Raw genomic sequence first — 21,596 nt, 5'->3', positions numbered from 1 at the left:
TATCAGTAGCTACATCTTTTACAGGGAGAGACAGGAAGGCAGTGCTATCAGTACCTACATCATTTACAGGGAGAGACAATGTGGCAGTGCTATCAGTACCTACATTATTTACAGGGAGAGACAGAAGGGCAGTACTATCAGTGCCTACATCATTTACAGGGAATTTTTTTTACCTACTGTACATAATTAACAAGGATAAACAGGAAGGCAAAGCTGCCCGTAGCTACATGATTTACAGGGAGAGAGAGGGAGGCAGAACAATCTGTCTGGACATTGGGTGAGGATTGAAATGCTGGCCCCATTGTCTGTCCTGTTCCTCAGTTTCTTGTCTTTGGTGTACAAGCCTAATATTTTCTCTTCTAACCCCTCTCTGCTCCCCTGCAGGTGCGTATGTCAGGAGCTGAGGCCTCTGGCTATCGGTGTCTACATGTTACTGATCAGAACATTAGGTAAGTGGATGTCATGAGTGGTGATAAAGGAGGATTCTTGTGGAAAAGGGCAGTGGCGTCTCTAGCTTTCAAATTTTGGGGGGGCACACTGGGGGCCAGGACAAAAGTAGGGAGGGCAGCTATAACAACGATACATTTACACAAGTATGCTTAGAAATGCTGCGATACTTTACCCAATACCTAAAACCACAACAGAGAAGAAAAGTCCTGCTGTCTGTGGTTAAAAAAAAAAAAAAACAATCACTCAGATTTCAACATGTCCTAGTTGTCTGTGGATGACACTTTTATAGGGAGGGGGATCTGTGGATGACACTGCTATGGGGGGGGGGGGGGGGGGATCTGTGGATGACACATGCCGTATATAGCATCTTATGCTATATGTTTCATCCCCATTTCCCCCTCCATAACAGTGTCATCCACAGATCCCCCTCCCTATAACAGTGTCATCCACAGATCCCCCTCCCTATAACAGTGTCATCCACAGATCCCCCTCCCTATAACAGTGTCATCCACAGATCCCCCTCCCTATAACAGTGTCAGCCACAGATCCCCCTTCCGCCTCTCACAGGAGTGTACATTTGACATTTCTAAACTGTAATCCATATCCTGCAGTAACTTTAACTTTAAAATCAGGATTAAGCGGCCGCTCATCTCTACTGGTACCTTAACCTTATACCACTCGGCTAGCTTCGGTAACAGGGCCAGGCTACAGCCTACAGGCACTGTCTGTTAGTTGTTATCCAGCGAGTGCTGATTTCTGCAGGTCAGAGGATACGGATTACAGTTTAGAAGAAATGTACACTTCTGTGAGCGGTCCAGTGGCGGATCCAGAGCCTGGTCTCGGGAGGGGCACTTCCAGATTATTTTCTGTCCGCCGCCACAGAACAAGGGTGCTTTTAGAACAGACTACACAGTGTAGAGGTATACTGTATATTGTGTGGCACAGTGTATGCTATATGTGTATAGCATAAACATATTTCACATGAAAACTTACAATTACTTGGCTTGGCCCTTGGGGATCTCGGACACCACTTCAACACTTTGGCTGGGGGGCTCGGTGGAGCTGATGTTGTGTTTTATCCTAATAAGAAAGATCTCATAATAAGGATTTGGAGAAGGGGCAGAGGGATAGCAGAGCAGGGAGAGGCTGGTGCTGCTACTAGTGGGTCATACCATGGGCGAGTAATAAAGCCCCCCTCCCCCAGTAGAAATAATTCTCCTTATAATGTGACAGTGCAAAAAATACCCCCTTGTAATGCCTCAAGTTGAGCTAATGTCTCCATAGTGCCCCCATAATGTGCCAGTATAAAATACCCCTATATAGTGCCCCCAGTAAATGCCCCCATAGTGCTTCTCTCCCCCTTCCTCCTAGTGCCCCCCATAATGTACCAGTATAAAATGCCCCATATATCGTGCCCCAGTAGATGCCCTCAGTGTCCCCCATAATTTGCAAGTATAAAATACCCCTTCTTAGTGCCCCCCATAGATTACTCCATAGTACTCCTCTCCCCCTTCCCCAAATTACCCACCACAATGTGTCCCAGTATAAAATGCTACTGTACAGAGCCCCCCATATAAAATACCCCTTCTTTGTGGCCTCAGTAGATGCCCCTATAGTTCCCACCAATAATGTGCCAGTAATAAGTGCCCCAAATAACGTGGCAGTAATAAGAGCCCCCAATAACGTGCCAGTAATAAGTGTCCCCAATCACGTGCCAGTAACAAGAGCCCCCCCATCACGTGCCAGTAACAAGAGGCCCCCATCACGTGCCAGTAACAGGAGCCCCCCAATGTGCCAGTAATAAGAGCCCAGCCCCCCATCACGTGCCAGTAATAAGAGCCCAGCCCCCATCACGTGCCAGTAATAAGCCCCCCATCATGTGCCAGCAATAAGCCCCCCATCATGTGCCAGTAATTAGCCCCCCCATCATGTGCCAGTAATAAGCCCCCCATCATGTGCCAGTAATAAGCCCCCCATCATGTGCCAGTAATAAGCCCCCCATCATGTGCCAGTAATAAGCCCCCCATCATGTGCCAGTAATAAGTCCCCCCATCATGTGCCAGTAATAAGCCCCCCCATCATGTGCCAGTAATAAGCCCCCATCATGTGCCAGTAATAAGCCCCCCATCATGTTCCAGTAATAAGCCCCCCATCATGTTTCAGTAATAAGCCCCCCATCATGTGCCAGTAATAAGCCCCCCATCATGTGCCAGTAATAAGCCCCCCCATTATGTGCCAGTAATAAGCCCCCCATCATGCGCCAGTAATAAGCCACCCCATCATGTGCCAGTAATAAGCCACCCCATCATGTGCCAGTAATAAGCCACCCCATCATGTGCCAGTAATAAGCCACCCCATCATGTGCCAGTAATAAGCCCCCCATCATGTGCCAGTAATAAGCCCCCCCATCATGTGCCAGTAATTAGCCCCCCATCATGTGCCAGTAATAATCCCCCCATCATGTGCCAGTAATAAGCCCCCCATCATGTTCCAGTAATAAGCCCCCCATCATGTTTCAGTAATAAGCCCCCATTATGTGCCAGTAATAAGCCACCCCATCATGTGCCAGTAATAAGCCACCCATCATGTGCCAGTAATAAGCCACCCCATCATGTGCCAGTAATAAGCCACCCATCATGTGCCAGTAATAAGCCCCCCATCATGTGCCAGTAATAAGCCCCCCATCATGTGCCAGTTATAAGCCCCCCCATCATGTTCCAGTAATAAGCCCCCCATCATGTGCCAGTAATAAGCCCCCCATCATGTGCCAGTAATAAGCCACCCCATCATGTGCCAGTAATAAGCCACCCCATCATGTGCCAGTAATAAGCCACCCCATCATGTGCCAGTAATAAGCCACCCCATCATGTGCCAGTAATAAGCCCCCCATCATGTGCCAGTAATAAGCCCCCCATCATGTGCCAGTAATAAGCCCCCCATCATGTGCCAGTAATAAGCCCCCCATCATGTGCCAGTAATAAGCGCCCCCATCATGTGCCAGTAATAAGCCCCACATCATGTGCCAGTAATAATCCCCCCATCATGTGCCAGTAATAAGCCCCCATCATGTGCCAGTAATAATCCCCCCATCATGTGCCAGTAATAAGTCCCCCCAATGTGCCAGTATTAAGCCCCCTCAATGTGCCAGTAACAAGAGTCCCCCTAATGTGCCTGTAAAACTATTGTAAAAAAAAAAACACTTATACTTACCTCCATGTCAGCGATGCGATGCAGGCCTCTTCTGGCCTGTGTCCCGCGCTGTATGGCTCAGGGGGCGCGAGGACGTCATCGCGCCGCCTACGCCGGCCTCTGATAGGCTCTACCTCCCCTGCCCCGCCGCAGCACAGGCAGATGACTATGGAGATGAGCGCAATGGAAGCGCTCATCTCCCTGTGCCCGGCTGCAGCCACTCAGTTGGGGGGGGGCATTTTTTTTAGTTGGGGGGGCACAGCGTGATGTAGGGGGGGCCATGCCCCCCTCTGGCACCCCCTTGGCGACGCCACTGGAAAAGGGACATCGGCAACTCTATAGGCGCTTATCCCCAACATCCACTATGGTCAATTTCATAGGAAGCCAATTTACCTCTTTATTCTTGGAATGTGGGAGGAAACTCGATTAGGGCTCATTCAGACTACCGTATGTGTTTTGCAGTCTGCAAATTGCGGATCCACAAAACACAGATACCTGCCGCGTGCTTTCCGCATTTTGGCAGAATGTACACAGCCAGCAATAAGATTGCAGACAAGAATAGGACATGATTTATTTTGCAGGGCCGCAGATCGGAAAGATATTGTCTGCATCTTTTGCAGACTTATGGGAATGTGTGGGTCTGCATCCATTCCACAAAATTGCGAAATGGATGTGGACACAAATACGGTCGTGTAAATCAGCCCTTACCCAAAGGAATCCCACACAAACACAGATGTTGCCGTAGGTCAGATTTTAAGCCAGGGCCCCAACCCCACATGGAATCACTAACCACTGAGAATTCCTGATACCTTAATTCAATGCTATTCTGATACCATAATCAATATATCAGGACAGCACTCAAAATTTTACTACAATTCGGTAGTCTTTATTTTTGTCCGCCAAAGCTTAGATCATACGATTCCATTCACACATGAATCAACTAATTGCAATGCTTTTGGTTTACAAGCATATGTAGGTCATAGTCAGAGCATAATGGTGGCATGCATCACTAACCACTGAGCCACCATGATCCCATAACAATCACAGCCACAGTGCCCCCATAATAGTGACAGCAACAATATCTCCATCACAGCAACAGCACTCTCAATACTCCATGACAGTGACAGCCACAGGATCCCTATATACAGCCACAATGCTACCATCACACTGGCAGCCACAGTGTCCTATAACAGTGACAAGGACGGAACTACCACTATAGAGGCTGGTACGGGGCCTGCAGTGGCATACATCATGGCCCAAGCCTTATTCGCCGGCATGCTCTTCCCTGCAGGCTTGGAGCAATGACATTGTACCTACTAGTCTGAGTAAAAGAGGATTATTCTCCAGGATATGCACTATCTCAACCAGCAGACGAGATTGCGTCACTGCATTGCGCCTTTTGATGGGAGGGCAGGATGTGGGCTAGGTGAGTATTATTATTATTATTTACACCACAGACTGCTTCACTAGTGTAAGGAGGCACTAAGGGGGAGTATAACTGTTTGTGGCAACTAAAATGGAGCATTACTGTGTGGGGGCAGTAAGAGAGTTTGCTACTGTGAAGGGAGAACTAAAAGGGCATTGTACCGGGGGCACTAAGGGGGCATAACTAATTTGTGGGGACACTAAGGGGGCATAAATACTGTGTAGGGGCACTAAGGGGACAAACTACTGTGTCTGGAAGCACTAAGGGGGCATAACTACTGTGAAGGGGGCACTAGGGGGGCATACCTACTGTGTAGCGGCACCAAGAGGGTATAACTACTCTGCAGAGGCACTAAGGGGACATAACTACCAAAATTGTGTGGGAGAGCCAAAAATTTGCTATGGGTCACATCCTTTTCTAGTTAAGCCCATGACAATGACAGTACCATCATAACAGTGACAACCAAAGTTCTATTGCAACAGTAACAGTACCCCAATAACAGAACAGAGATTGAACCTAGTACCACCTATAGACAACAACAATAATCAGGATTAAATGCACCAGACTGCCCCATTAGCTCAGACTGCTGGGAAACCCAGCCCAAAAACAGAGCAAGCAACAAATCCCCACCCGCACACAAACACAAGCCAACCCAACCCAAGGAAATCGACACAGGACTACCATCTTGTTGGGTGGTGACCAGCCACAGCTTTATTTTATTTTCTCCTATGACACAGAAAACCTCGAACCATCAATCAGGAGAGGTATGCTGGCCGCTGGACTCCCAGCGGGCAAGTCCGCCATTTTTCTTCACCCCGTACTCTTGATTGTGTTCATACTGCCAGCTGTGACTTAATAGGCAGTATAAGCGATGCAGACTACAAAAGGAAACAGAAATCAGGAACGCAGCAAACACTGGTAAATAACCGGGAACAGCCAAAACCACGACCCTAATCCACTATCAACAAAACAAAGGCCGGGCGGGAACAACCGCTTGCCGGCCAAGGGGGGAATAGAGGAAGGGGGAGGACTATATATACTGTGGGGGCTGGCTCTCCTGAGCACATGGAGGGAAGGGGAGGGGGCAGCAATCAGCTCAGTGGTGTTTTAACCCCTGCGCTGCTGAAAACCCAGCCTAGTGCTGGCCCAGGCCACCCACATACTCTAACCTCCTCAGGAAGGACAAAAAAGGGGGGGATCCACAACCAAGGCAAATGGGGAGGGGGGATCCCAGCAGTCCCTGACCCCCCTCCCTATCCAGTCGGGGGCTCATCAGACTGCTGGGATACCCAGCCCGAAACCAGGGCAAGCAACAAATTCCCCATACACACACACAAGCCAACCCAACCCAAGGAAATTGACACAGGACTACCATCTTGTTGGGTGGTGATTGGCCACAGCTTTATTTTATTTTCTTCTATTACACAGAAAACATGAGCCGTGAACTGCTCGAACCATCAATCATCAGGAGCGGTATGCCGGCTGCTGGACTCCCAGCGGGCAAGTCCGCCATTTTTCTTCACCCCGTACTCTTGATTGTGTTCATACCGCCACGGAGGAGCCACTCTACTCCTACCCAGGCTCCGACCACCACCCAACATAAACATAACTTGCTCAACCCTATCCTGTAAACCGGATAGGAAAATGTCAAGGCCGATGTCAGATAAATGGACACCGCCCGGACGCATCAAAGCTCTGTTATCTCCCTCCAATTGAAGGTGGCGCACCACTATACCCGACCGGGACCGGATAAAGCGTGAGATCTGGGCATTCACCGCACTGTTGCATTTTTCCATGGCCTCAGAATCCCTAGCACCATGCCAGACAACGCGAGGAACAATCTCCGACCAGACCAGGACCATCTCAGGCAAAAAGGAAGCAAAGCGCTCCATGTCTGCCCGCATAAGCATCATGAGCTCCACCAGCCTTAAGGTGCAGAGATCATATTCCCCGGCATGGATAACCAGAATAACAGGCCCGGCTGTGGACCTGCTAATGTCTACCACCTCGTGAAGGACTTGAGACCAGCGGAGACCATGGATACCACGCCAGAACACATACACCTCAGGAAAACCTAAATTACGACCACCCGCTCTGCAGTCTGCTTTCTGGGCCACCCAAAAAACATAAGAATGGCTGATGATCCAGACTGCTGGATGAAGAGCACCTATAACAAACATAAAATAGAACATGCAAATAGAGGATCATTAGAAGGCAAGTGCAGCAGGTGTAATTAAAAAATATATATTTTTTTTTTTCTCACAGAAAGTCAGGGGGCGGATATAAGTCGCAAAAGAAGAAGATCGCCATCTGCCAATCCGCTTCAACTCTGCCTCCGGAAGGCCCGCCCTAGCAGCCTCCGTGGCATCGCCGATTCGAAAGGAATGTGGTACCGAACAAACAAGGGTCGTAGCCCGCCTGACGCAAACATCTTTTAAAGAGGGAATTAAATTGGAACTTGGTAAGGGGGAGAGATCCTGGTGGACTAAGAAATTATAACCACCTGGGCACACGGTTTTGCATTCGATGACCAAGCATACCGGGCACTCTGGGCCCGGGACCTGGTGCAGGGGGTTTCCATGCACCCCTGCCCAAAATGTCCGTTTTAGAGCGACGGATTCTGACCCGTACCAACACATTGCCCAGTGCTATATCATTGGGGAGGAGGCCACCTGGCTTCATTTCACCAACCCGGAGGGCGCCAAAAAAGGAAAGGCTGAAGCAGGTTGATAACAGAGCCGCCTTGAAAGGGGAACTGCAAACAGCAGGGCAGGCAGCAATTAACCGACAAAGCAGCTGGTAAGAGACTGGCCGCCGGCATTCTGTGCGGACAAATTTCTTGCGCCAACCTCAAAGGGCCTGGGTAATCAAAAAGGCTTTAGTAACGTCGGCCCAACAAAGAATACATGAGTGGAAGGCAACCCCTGACAGCGTGCGCTGGGCTACCGAAGTGGAAAAACCAAGAGAACCCAAAAATTCGACAGTAACCTGCAATCGAACCTCATCTCTACACAGATCTCGGTTCCCACCCAGGGAAAGAAATTAGTTCCACGCCTTACTGTGATCTCTCCAAGTCACTGGAGTAACAGAAGAGGATATAAGGAACATTAGCTGTTCTCCATCAAGCGCCAGAGGTGTTGCGGACATGTCACGCCATCCGGACATGCTCCTGGGAGGAGGGCTCTGAAATCCTGCCAATGAAACCGAGAGAGGGCATCCGCAGTAAGGTTAGAGGTGCCAGGGCCATGACGGGCCCTGAAGTATATGTTATGCTCTAGACATTGTAACACTAAATGGCGCAAGAGGCTGAGGACAAGCAAATCATTAATACAATGAACAACACTCAAGTTATCTGTCCAAAAGCAAACATGATGGTTAGCCAACCTAGGGCCCCAAAGCTCAACCACTACGATAGTTCAGGTTTTTTAAAAAAACAAAAGAGGGCCAAGACTCAGCGCACCAGTTGTTAACCAAAATGGCTCCAAAACCATAGAAGCCCGAGGAATCTGTAAACAAGGAAATTCCGAATTGGTGTGTTCGCCAGCCATGAAGTATGGCCATTGTAAGAGGAAAGGAAAACCTGCCATACCCGTAAATCCGCTTTTAAGGAGCTAGTAATGTGAATATGGTGACGGGGGGAAGTGGCCCCGGGGGTGGCAGGGGAAAGGCAATAGGAAAAGACTCTTCCCACGCGCATGACCCTGCAAGCGAAAACCAACAAACCAAGGAGGGATTGGACCTGAAGGAGTGTGGCTTTCCAAATTGATAAAAAACCTTGGATTATTTATAGCAATTTCTCAAGTTTGTCAGCGGGCAGGTGAAAAACCATTTCAACGGAATCAATCTCAATACCTAAAACGATAGGCATGTGACCAGGACTTCAGTTTTGTCGGGTGCTATTGGGACCCCGAAACGTTTGATAAAACGTGATCAGGTTGTTGATTGTGGCCTGTGGAATGTTGGTCCACTCCTCTTCAATAGCTGTGCAAAGTTGCAGAATATTGGCAGGAACTGGAACACGCTGTCGTATATGCCAATCCAGACCATCCAAAACATGCTCAATGGGTGACATGTCCAGTGAGTATGCTGGCCATGCAAGAACTGGGATGTTTTCAGCTTCCAGGAATTGTGTACAGATCCTTGCAATAGGGGGCCGTGCATTATCATGCTGCAACATGAGGTGATGGTCGTGGATGAATGGCACAACAGTGGGCCTCAGGATCTCGTCACGGTATATCTGTGCATTCAAAATGCCATCAATAAAATGCACCTGTGTTCGTTGCCCATACCATAACCCCACCACCACCATGGGCCACTCGATCCACAATGTTGACATCAGCAAACCGCTCACCCACGCGATGCCACACATGCTGTCTGCCATCTGCCCTGAACAGTGAAAACCGTGACTCATCCGTGAACAGAACGCCTCTCCAACGTGCCAGACGCCAACGAATGTGAGCATTTGCCCACTCAAGTCGGTTACAATGACGAACTGCAGTCAGGTCCAGTCCCCGATGACAACGATGAGCATGCAGATGAGCTTCCCTGAGATGGTTTCTGACAGTTTGTGCAGATTTTTGGTTATGCAAACCGATTGTTGCTGCAGTTTTCTGGGTGGCTGGTCTAAGACGATCATAGTGGTGAACATGCTGGATGTGGAGGTCCTGGGCTGGTGTGGTTACAAGTGGTCTGCTGTTATGAGGCCGGTTGGATGTACTGCTAAATTCTCTGAAACGCCTTTGGAGACGGCTTATGGTAGAGAAATGAACATTAATTGAACGGGCAACAGCTCTGGTAGACATTCCTGCAGTCAGCATGCCAATTGCACGCTCCCTAAAACATCTGTGGCATTGTGCTGTGTGATCAAACTGAACATTTCCGAGTGGCCTTTTATTGTGGGCAGTCTAAGGCACACGTGTGCAATATTCATGCTGTCTAATCAGCACCTTGATATGCCACACCTGTGAGGTGGGATGGATTATCTCGGCAAAGGAGAAGAGCTCACTAACACAGATTTAGACAGATTTGTGAACAATATTTGAGAGTAATGGGTCTTTTGTGTATGTAGAAAATGTTTCAGATCTTTGAGTTCAGCTCATGCAAAATGGGAGCAAAACCGAAAGTGTTGCGTTTATATTTTTGCTCAGTGTACATCAGGTGGGCCTGTATAAGACATAGGGGGAACATGGGGCTAAGGTGGAGCAGGATCAGTAATGTGGGGTGTGTAAATGGTTGAGGAGGGGTGAGAGGCCACTCAGAGGCTAAAGAAGAGCTGGCCTGTGCACCCATTACAGTAATTAATGTGCGCTCTATGGCAAAGAAGGACGGAGGTGCGGGAAGATAGACAGCAGGAGGAATGGGCAGGGCGTGAGCGCAGTCCTGCGATGGCCGTTCCTCCGTTAATGGGGAGGCCACAGTAGCAGTACGTGCTGCACGCAAGGTGCCCACCAGGCACGGGGGACTGTGGCCCAAGGGGGGGGGGGGGGGGGGTGTGCCAAGAAGACCACCAGCCCCCCACTGCAGGAATAGGGACCAAAGCGCCCTACGGAGCAGAAGGAGGGAGCGTGCATGAAGCAGCTTGAGGAGGAGGGATGGCAGGCACACTCAGAAGCGAACGCAGCCAGCTATCCCCCCCCAACTGAATTCTCACCAGGATAGCCGCCATCAGATGGTTACCTGCGGACCTCTTGGCACCAGGTACATGTCTAGAAGAACCGCTGGCCGGCCAAGGTGGGAATAGAGGAAGGGGGAGGACTATATATACTGTGGGGGCTGGCTCTCCTGAGCACATGGAGGGAAGGGGCGGGGGCAGCAAACAGCCCAGTGGTGTTTTAACGCCCGCGCTGCTGAAAACCCAGCCTATTGCTGGCCCAGGCCACCCACATATTTTAACCCCCTCAGGAAGTACAAAAAAAGAAGGGGGGGACCCACAACCAAGGCAAATGGGGAGGGGGGAATCACAGAAGTCCTTATCCAGTCAGGGGCTCATCAAACCATTGCCAAATTCACTGCTTTATTGTGCCTTTAACTATAACACCAAAATGTAACAATTCAGCTTTAAAGAAGTCTTATTTAAGCTTGAAAAGGCTTTCTTAAGACCGAAACATGACATTGCAGTGTTGTGAAAGTGCAGCGGCCCAGGTGGGAGGCGAGAGGACGGGTGTGGCAGGCGCAGCATTATGAAGTGCCTTTTGCACTGTGGCATTAGAAGAATTCTGATATCTCTGACTTTTTTGTCTAACCAGACTGTCTATTACTCTGTAATTCCTCTAGCGCCATTCTATGTAAACAGTAGGTTTAAAGAGCACACCAAATGCTTTAAATAACTTCTTTATTAACTTCAAATTTTCTTCGTATATAACACTGCCGCCTCCGCAGCAGATAGTCCATGTACATAACACGTGTTAAAAAGATATCACAAAATGGCGGTATGCATAAGATGGTGGTTCAACTGTTGAATCTTGTCATTTAACATAAAATGGTGGATATATTTCTCTCTTCAGTATCTGTACTGTCACTTTAAAGGGAACCGGTCACCGGGATTTTTTGTATAGAGCTGAGGACATGGGTTGCTAGATGGCCGCTAGCACATCCGCAATACCCAATCCCCATAGCTCTGTGTGCTTTTATTGTGTAAAAAAAACGATTTGATACATATGCAAATTAACCTGAGATGAGTCCTCATCTCAGGGACAGGACTCATCTCAGGTTAATTTGCATATGTATCAAATCGTTTTTTTACACAATAAAAGCACAGAGAGCTATGGGGGCTGGATATTGCAGATGTGCTAGCGGTGATCTAGCAGCCCATGTCCTCAGCTCTATACACAAAATCCCGGTGACAGGTTCCCTGTAAGTTATTTAAGCACTTTATAATACATCTGAGAGGTATATCTGAGGTCTAACTAATAGTTCTACTGCAGATTGCAGTTTTCTTTTGCAATTTGTATGGATTGTATGGCTCAGTATGGTGGAACTGTAAGTAAACATACATATAACCAGATCAGTATACAGTTCTAATCACTATACTAACAGTAATAACATTATATAACTGTTTTAAATACCTATGTTGGCCTCTCTGCTTCCATAAAAACACAGCTCTCAGTGGAGTGAATGTCTCTTCAGCTCCTGTCTCTGGTGAATAATGATTCTAGCAGCTCCTGCCAGGGGAATTCCCAGACAGGCTGTGTGTGAGGCTGGCTATGATTGGTGAAAACTCTTGCTCTGTGAGAAGCTGGCTGTGATTGGTCTAGACTTCTGCCCAGCAACAACAGATTAACACTATGCTTTCTGTTGTTTCTGCTGTTTCATTGAGCTTACCTTACATTACAAAATGAATCTTAAAGGCATATTATCTTTTTCTGCTTCTGTGAACACAATATATAACAGTTATATGACATCCAAAACATGATGTCACAGTAAATAACTCAGCTTTTGTCTTTAACACATAAACATAGGAACTGTATTAAGGCTATTGGCAGGACTAGCTGTATACACATATAAGCTATACTAGCAACCTATGACAGGTCTTAGCTGGCCAGGTACACTCCCACCAAAATTACCTATAATTCTATGTTCTTAGTGGTAGGACTTGGACTTGCACTTAGTAACGCTCCTCACACTTAATTCAGGAAGCAGGAGCGTTACTTAGTGACGTCAGTCACGCGCCGGCCGGGCAGCTCGCTGCAGTGCATTCATAGTGAAAGTGAGTACAGAGGCTGGCCATTTTAGCACTAGGATGATGGGGATGTTATAACCATGTTATAAGGGAAAATAATTACATCTACACAACCTTGAACCCAAACCTGAACTTCAGTGAAGAAGTTCGGGTCTGGGTACCACATTCAGTTTTTTATCATGCGCGTGCAAAACTCATTGCACCCACGCGCTAAAAACTGAACAACGGAACGCAATCGCAGTCAAAACTGACTGCAATTACATACCTACTCGCGCGGGTTTGCCACCATGCACCCGGGACGCATCCAAAGCCAAAACGCGACGCCCGTGTGAAAGAGGCCTTAGGCATCTTGAACATGATCTGCTGGGTTATGCTTTGTGTCAATGTGATGCCAATGTTCTGGATTGTTATTTCCCAATTTTTTTCAACTCTGTTGGCAACAAAGATATGGAATCTCCGAGCTTCGTTGTTTATGTATCCTAGGACAACTTGTGAGTCTGTCCAAAAATATTCTTCATCTATTTTTAATTCCAATTCTTCTCTCAGAAACTTGCTTACTGATGCTGAAACTATGGCTGCTGTCAGTTCAAGTCTTGGTATTGTCTGAATACTAGTAGGTGCAACTCAGGCCTTCCCTATAACCAGAGCACGGTGTATCTTTTCTTCTCCTATTACTCTGATGTAGGAGCACTGACCATAACCATAACTACTTGCATCTGAAAAATTATGAAGGTGTCACTGCCTGATAAGCGGTTTAAAATAAAATAATAAATCTTTATTAGAAGTTCTAGTATAAAAGGGCAAACCAATGTTTCTCTGATTACAGAGACAGGCAATAGTGAGATGTAATTGTGTGGAAAGTGGGATACAGCATATATTATCCAATTTCCAATACCACCGTCACAAACACTACTGAGGGATAGCTGTATTTGAAATGACCACCATCTGTGTAATATATATTGCTCTATTACACAGTGTATTGTGACTGGTGCATTCCCACACCGAATTGGCGATCATGGGTAGGTGTGTATAACGGTAACCACCTGTCCCAGTATCCGCATAGTATAAGCTGAGAACCAGTGCTGAACAGAGCAACCCCTCATTGATTACGGGGTGATTTCACTACTGGTCCAGTATGTCTACTGCGCCTTCCCACTGAAAAAAGTAAAGCCTCCCACAAGCGGTATTGATCAGCCGCTGTCAGGGGGCCCTACACCTAGGAGCCAATAGTATACTTAGGCTCCAAAGTAACAAAAAAACTGTGGGATGCAGCACAGTGAGATGCTGTCAAGTGCTCTATCCTGGGTGAATCAGTGTACTCTGTACTACGGTATCAATAAAGCCGCTAAGAGAGACACTCAGTTAGAAAGCCCTAATGTAAAGGTTAAAACTGCACCAGAAATAGTTGGGGGCGTGGCTTGCTGGCTGAGTAAGATGGCTGCGTGAGGTGAGAGCTCACGGCGTGCTCCTGCTCCTGCTCGACTACCCGGTGACAGCGGTATAGCGGCGGTATAACAGGCCGTGTGTAGCGGGCCGTGCACTCCACGATTGAGTTTACGTTATAGCTGAAGTGAAGTGAAGTGGAAATGACCAGAGGTATGAGGTCGGGGAAGAAACAGGGGAAGCTGGATGCCTTCATGGAAAAGGGAACCCCTGGAGGTATTCCCTCGCCACCACCTCCCTCACTTCCAGTACTGCCTCTATCACCGCATTAGCGTGATCCGGAAAAGGTAGAGACCCGGAACACCACCAGACGTGAGTTGGTGGCAAACTCACTGTCGGGCTTACATCCGTCCGGACCAGCGGGCTCTCAAACCAGGTGTGAGAGACCTGGAGATCCTCGTGATCCGCAGATGGAGACGGAGGGCTCCCAGAGGTATGTCGGTTGTTTGACTTCAGCGTTACAGTCGATTGGAGTGGGACGGGCACAAGCAAGCAAACAGCAGGACGGGGAAACTCCAACCCCGATGCATGAGGTGAGCGAGGTGATTGACTGCACCACTCAAACAATCCAGGCGATCCCCACTGATGATCAACCTGCATCAGGTAACTTACTAAAAGACATGCTGGTTCTTTTTAGCAATTCGATGCATAAAGATTTAAGTGCCTTGGTTCGCCCGTTACAGATGGCGGTGGTAGAGGTGGGGAGTAGGGTGGATTCTATTGAATCAAGGATGGAGGAATACGCTACATCTTATAACCAATTGAAAGAGGCTCATAGTAATCTAAAGGGGGAAATAGCGTGGCTTAAGGCCAAGGTAGTTGATCTAGAAGATAGATCACGCCGGAATAACCTCAAATTTCGAGGGATCCCTGAAGATATTGCATTAAAAGACCTGATTCCCTACCTACAGAGTATAATGAAAATTCTGACTCCTGAACTCACCCCACAGGACTTGACCCTGGATAGAGCGCATAGGGTGATGAGACCTAAGCACCTCCCTAGCTCATTACCGAGAGATACCGTGGTACGGATCCACTTCTTTCACGTTAAAGAGGTGCTTTTAGCAGCATCTAGAAAATTAGGTACTTTGCCTTCTCCGTACCACCAGATTAAGATTTTTGCGGATGTATCCGCTACCACCTTGCAACAGCGCCGTCAGTTGGGTGCGTTTACTGCTGCATTGCGACGGAATAATATTCCTTATAGATGGGGATTCCCGACCAGAGTCTTGATCCATCATCAGGGAACCGCACATGTTGTAACTTCCATGAAGTCCGGGAAGCACCTGTTAGACTCTTGGAATATTGAGATGGAAATCCCGGATAAAAGTCAATGTCCATCTACTTCCCTGGACTCTGAATGGCATTTAGTGACCCAGGGGAAAAGGCCCTATAGTTGATGGGGGTCCAGGGAAATTCACCAGGGTAGAGGGGGTGGGGGCAACGTCGAGCAGCCCTTTCTGGCCATGAGCCGAAATATATGTCCCTTTATAGGATTAACGGCATTATATGCCGGGTTTGTGTTTGTGTTAAAATAATTGTGGTTTATGTTGTTCTTTTTTTCTCTTGTTTCTTTTCCTTTTTATGTAAAATTGTTTGTGATTTATGTATTGATTGGCAGTGCAAAGATGGGATACGTTGCTTACAGGCTTTAATATGGCAGAAACCTGATCTGGTGGGGGTCCAATCCCTCCACAGCGTGAACCCATGGACAGATGGTTTATAAAATCGTTGCAATAAATGTGAAGGGCCTAAATAGCCCGTTCAAGAGGTCCATGCTGTGGAGGGAAGTAGAGACCATGAAAGGGGACATAGTCTGCGCAACCGAGACACATCTCCTAAAGGAGGATGCGTATAGACTTAAAAATACTCATTTTCCACACATTTTCCATTCTCATTATGCGAAAAAACAGAGAGGTGTGATGGTGGCAATTAGGGATTCGGTCGTATTCCAACTGATCGAATCCATAGTTGACCAAAATGGACGATATATTATCATGGTGGCATCCGTAAATAGCGTGATTTTTACCATGGTATTTATATACGCCCCGAATAGGCACCAGCTACGTTTCTTACGTAATTTGGTGACTAAGGTGAATGTGGTTAGGAGGGGTCTGATCCTCTGGGGTGGAGACTTCAACTCTATATTGGATCCAGTGATGGATTCGTCATCAGGGGTTGGAGGGTCCATCCGGGGTCTCAACTCCCTCTTATTGAGAGAGGATCTTTATGATGTTTGGAGGTTTCATCATGAGGGAGAAAAGGATTTTTCCTTTTTTTCAAATGTCCACCAGACATACTCCAGGATTGACCTTTTTCTGGTAGATCGCCACTTGTTAAATATAGCAGTATGCTCATCTATAGGGACGATTACATGGTCTGACCATGCGCCCGTCACCTTGACAATTGGTGAGGATTTTAAAAGACCTCTATGCTTTCTTTGGCGTGATAATACCTATTTATTGGAACATCGTAAACATGGTCTAACGCTGCAGGAGGGTTTAAAGGAATTTTTTCGTATTAATGAGGGATCAGTATCTAATCCTTTTTCTCTCTGGAATGCCCATAAGGCCTATATGCGAGGTTTACATATTAAAATTGGTTGTATAGCAAAGAAAGAGAGAGAGGAACGGACAACTGCCTTGACTCTACAGATTAGGGCTTTGGAGTCCAGTAACAAAATGAACCCCACTGCCACTATAGGAACTCAGTTGCAGAATTTACGCCTTCAATTGAAGGAGCATTTGCTTTATAGATATGAGAATGATCTAAAAAAGAGCCGTGCATTATATTATGCCCAGGATAATAAATCGGGGAAATTATTAGCCCACAGATTAAAGGAGAGAACTACTAAAAATAAGATTCCTTATATAACGTCAAAATCTACGAATAAAAAGATCATTGATCCCCAAGGTATAGCGAATTCTTTTCAGAGTTTTTATAAAACCCTCTATAATTTAGAATCCCTTCCGGACGTGTCTTCTGTAGACTCGGTGGCCATGGATCAGTTTTTAGATTCCATTGACCTCCCGAGTCTTACTGACGCCCAGTTAGAGAAATTAAACTCCCCAGTGACAGAGCAGGAAATTCTCGAAGCTATTATGACACTACCGAATAATAAAGCACCAGGGCCAGACGGCTTCTCAAATACATATTATAAGTTATTTCAAAGAGAGCTTTCCCCTTATTTATGTCAGATTTTTAGGGAAATGGTGAGTACCGGTCGTTCTCCAAAAGAGATGCTGGAGGCGAGGATAGTCACCATTCCCAAAACTGACCTTCTTTCGGATGATGTAAGGGGTTACCGTCCGATATCATTGCTAAATACAGATGCAAAAATCTACGCAAAAGTGTTGGCAAGCCGTCTGGCTCCCTGTATTACTGCTCTTGTCCATATGGACCAGGTTGGATTTGTAAGAGGTAGGCAGCTGCAAGATAATACCAGGCGGACATTAAATATCCTGGACTATGTCCAGAGGGGAAAAATTCCAACGCTTTTGGTTACCCTAGACGCCGAGAAGGCGTTTGACCGCATTAATTGGTGGTTCGCCTTCTCGGTGCTGGGGAGGATGGGATTTACGGGGGCAATCCTGGCGGCTATCAGGGCACTTTATACCCAACCAAGTGCCAGAGTATGGGTCAATGGGGCACTCTCAGACCCTTTCGATATTAGCAATGGTACCCGCCAGGGTTGCCCCCTGTCCCCCTTGATATTTGTTTTGACTATAGAGCCCCTGGCTCAGGCTCTTCGCCAGTGCCCAGACGTGAAAGGAGTTGATATAGGGAGTATAGAACACAAAATCAGTCTATACGCAGACGACATCATTTTGACGTTGTCAACTCCTCAAACGTCTTTAATAGCTGCCATGGACGTTATAACCCGATTTGGAGATCTCTCATTCTATAAACTAAATGCTCTTAAATCTCAGGCTCTCCCAATAAATATCCCTCCTATGCAGATGAAGAAGCTGAAGGATACTTTTGAGTTGGATTGGCAAAACAACCAAATTAACTATTTGGGTATAAAGCTTACAGCATCATTTAAGAGGCTGTTTGTAGTAAACTATGTCCCATTGTTAGGGCTCTTAGAGAAGGACCTTGATAAATTGGCTAAATATGAGGTGTCTTGGGTGGGTCGTATTGCATCATTCCAGATGTTCACCCTCCCAAGACTCCTGTACATATTTAAGACATTACCCATTATACCCCCAAGTAGTTTCTTTCAGAAGTGCTCTAAATTGATTAATGCCCTAATTTGGAAACGACATAAACCGAGAATAGCAACTGCAATAATGCAGAGACCTAAACTCCAAGGGGGATTGGGTCTTCCGAATATTCATGAGTTCTTCCTGGCTTCGCAGGTATCACAGTTAAGGGAATGGTGGGTAGGTAATTATGCGAAACAGTGGGTACATATAGAAGCAATATTATCCCCTGGTAGTAATTTAAAAGCTCTCTTGCTTGCAGCTCTGCACCCGACATTTATTTGGCCACCCCTCCCGTCGTTAGTATTCATGGCCTTGAAAAGTTGGGTCCGATTTCATAAATTGTGTACTTTGGAGTCGGGATCCTTCCCGCCCAGTGCCCCAGCGACTGTACTTAATTTTCTTATTCCGAATATTTCGGTGTCGTCTTGGACACGGGGCGGATTGGACCTTCTCTCCAAACTATTTATTTCGGATACCCTTTGCCCCTTTGAATATCTTCATGGGCAGTTCCTGATTCCACACACAGATTTTTATAAATATTTGTGTATTAGACATTTTTTTAAAACTAACTGTCCGTTTAATCTGGTGTGCAATCGGGAAGTGTTTAGTCTGTGGGCATTGGCTTCGCCACAATGCACACGACTGCGGCCTCTGTATATGATGATGGGGGATAAGGGATTATTTGTTAAAACGACCCCGCTGCTTGCATGGGAAGGAGATTTGGAGTTGGTGTTCACTGATGAACAGTGGTCGGTAGCCTTTTCCTGTATAAAAAAAAATATTAGATGTGCTCTCCACTATGAGTCTCTGATGAAGACCATATTAAGGTGGTATTATACACCAGATCGCCTGAGTCATATATTTCCGGATCTCTCATGTTTATGCTGGCGGGGATGTGGCGATAGGGGCACATTGTATAACATTCTATGGTCCTGTCCAAGGCTGCAAGATATTTGGAGGGCTACATTCTCTCTCGCCTCGGATTTGCTGGGATGCCAGCTCCCGCCATCCCCCTCATTAGCTCTTTTATGGATTGATCTGGTTGAGATACCATGTGAGAGGAGGGTGGTTCTGGGACACCTTTTCCTTTCAACCAAACTGGCCATAGTTAAAAATTGGAAATCACGGTATGTTCCTTGCCTAACGGAGGTTATCCGAAGGTTAAACTCTACTTATATATATGAGCGTGTGCTGGCGGGAACTGAGGAGGCTGCTGCGAGGTTTGAGAGGGAATGGGGCATTTGGAGAGCTTCACCGCTCGCAGTACCATACCCTGTTTGATACAATTAAGTATATTATACCTGTGTAATCAAGGTCCTGCACATGGGCGTATATCTGGAAAAATATGCCTGCGCAAATGTACCCCAATAATTGCACTGTACGTCTGTCGTATGTTAGTATGTTTTTATGTTCTTTTTATGATGTATTGTTAGTTATTTTTTTATTTTTGTCCAGTATTTCATTGTGGCACGTATATGTTTTACCAACGTCGCCAACATGATTATGTATGGTGTTAACTATGCAGCCACTTGTGTTTCTTTAATGATAACAATGTATGTCTTTTCTAAAACTAATAAAAAGTATAAAGCAAAAAAGAAAGCCCTAATGGAGTCCGGCATTCACAGGATACTAGAGCATGGTACAGCAAGGCTACCTAAGCAATAACTACTCCTCAGCACACTCAACGCGTTTCTGTGTCCATTGGGCCGGACACTTCGTCAGGAGCAGGGCAGAGAGTAGAGAAGTAGTATCTAAAGTATCACAATACACTGTGTAATAGAGCAATATATATTACACAGATGGGGGCCCTTTCAAATACAGCTATCCCTCAGTATGGTTTGTGACAGTGGTATTGGAAATCGGATAATATATGCTGTATCCCACTTTCCACACAATTACATCCCACTATTGCCTGTCTCTGTAATACGAGAAACATTGGTTTGCCCTTTTATACTAGAACTTCTAATAAAGATTTACTATTTTATTTTAAACCGCTTATCAGGCAGTGACACCTTAATATTAGTGTGGTGAATCTACCACATATTTTCTGTTATCTATTGAAAAATTATGAAGTTCTATTTTCTTGTACTTTCCAAAATCATGAGGTACAAAACATCTGGGTATCCGAACTTCTCTCAAGTTTTGCAAGTCTCTTATCCAAATCTCCCACCTTGGCCTCAAATTTTTAGGTATGGGCTCATCCCATCCCAACTTCTGTCTGCATAATTCTTGCAGTATTTCTTTTGCTCTGAGGATTACTGGGGCCAAGAATCCCAATGAATCAAATATAGAAGCCACTGCAGAAAGAATGGTTCGTCTAGTTGCAACTTTCTCTTCAATAGATAATTCAAAGAAGAACTTGTCATTCTCTACATTCCATCCCAATCCAAGTACGTTCTTGACTGGAAGATGATCATAATTGAGATCTACATTCTTCATTGTTGCTGCACATTCACAGACACTAATGGATTCCAGTACCTCTCGGTTATTTGAGATGAATTTGTGAAGGCACAGGTTTCCTCTTGCGCATAACTCTTGGCTTTCTTTCACTAGTTTGATTGCAGATTCTGTAGACTTTAGACTTATGAGACCATCATCTACATAAAAGTTTTTCTTCAGAAAATTTGCTGCTGATGGGCAATCCTTTTCATTCTAATTAGCCGGGTACTTCATACCATAATTGGCGCAACCTGGAGATGATGCTGCTCCAAACAAGTGTACTTTCATTCTGTATTCTGCTGGCTCTGTAGCTGTATTTCCATCCTCCCACCATAGAAACCTCAGCAAATCTCTATCTTCATTCTTCACATGAAACATCTATTCAACGTCACACATGACCTCTACGGGATACTTTCTGAATCTACAGAGTACTCCAGGCAGTGTGTTTGTAAGATCTGGTCCTTTTAGTAGATGATCTTTTAATGCAACACATTGTACTTTGCTGAGCAATAAAATACTACTCTAATCTTATCTGGTTTCTTTGAGTGGTAAACACCTTGATGTGGGATGTACCACACTTCTCCTTCTTTAGGTTGGTTAACTTTCTCTGCATGTCCTTTTTCAAGGATGCCTTCCATGAATTTCAAATAATCCTGCTTGAATTTGGGATCTCTTCCCATCTTTTTCTTCAACATTTCAATCTTGCTAGGGCAAGATTTCTGTCATTTGGCAGACAAGGTCGTTCTCTAAAAGGTAAGGGCAT

The 21,596-nt window shown here is 46.2% G+C and overlaps 1 protein-coding gene across 3 annotated transcripts in view; it reads left to right on the top strand.

The window, feature by feature from the left end:
• LOC121005272 (solute carrier organic anion transporter family member 1C1-like) overlaps window positions 1-21,596 on the top strand; it is a 175,281-nt gene that overhangs the window by 138,826 nt on the left and 14,859 nt on the right. For all 3 annotated transcript variants that reach the window (XM_040437923.1, XM_040437907.1, XM_040437915.1), the window contains exon 14: window positions 385-449. In XM_040437923.1, the coding sequence (XP_040293857.1) occupies window positions 385-449 (65 nt within the window). The remainder of the gene's footprint in view (window positions 1-384; window positions 450-21,596) is intronic.

This window comes from Bufo bufo, chromosome 1 (genome assembly GCF_905171765.1).
Source record: "Bufo bufo chromosome 1, aBufBuf1.1, whole genome shotgun sequence".
Taxonomy (NCBI): Eukaryota; Metazoa; Chordata; class Amphibia; order Anura; family Bufonidae; genus Bufo; species Bufo bufo.
The sequence above is the reverse complement of the archived record's forward strand: the minus strand, read 5'-3'. Positions and strand labels throughout refer to the sequence as shown.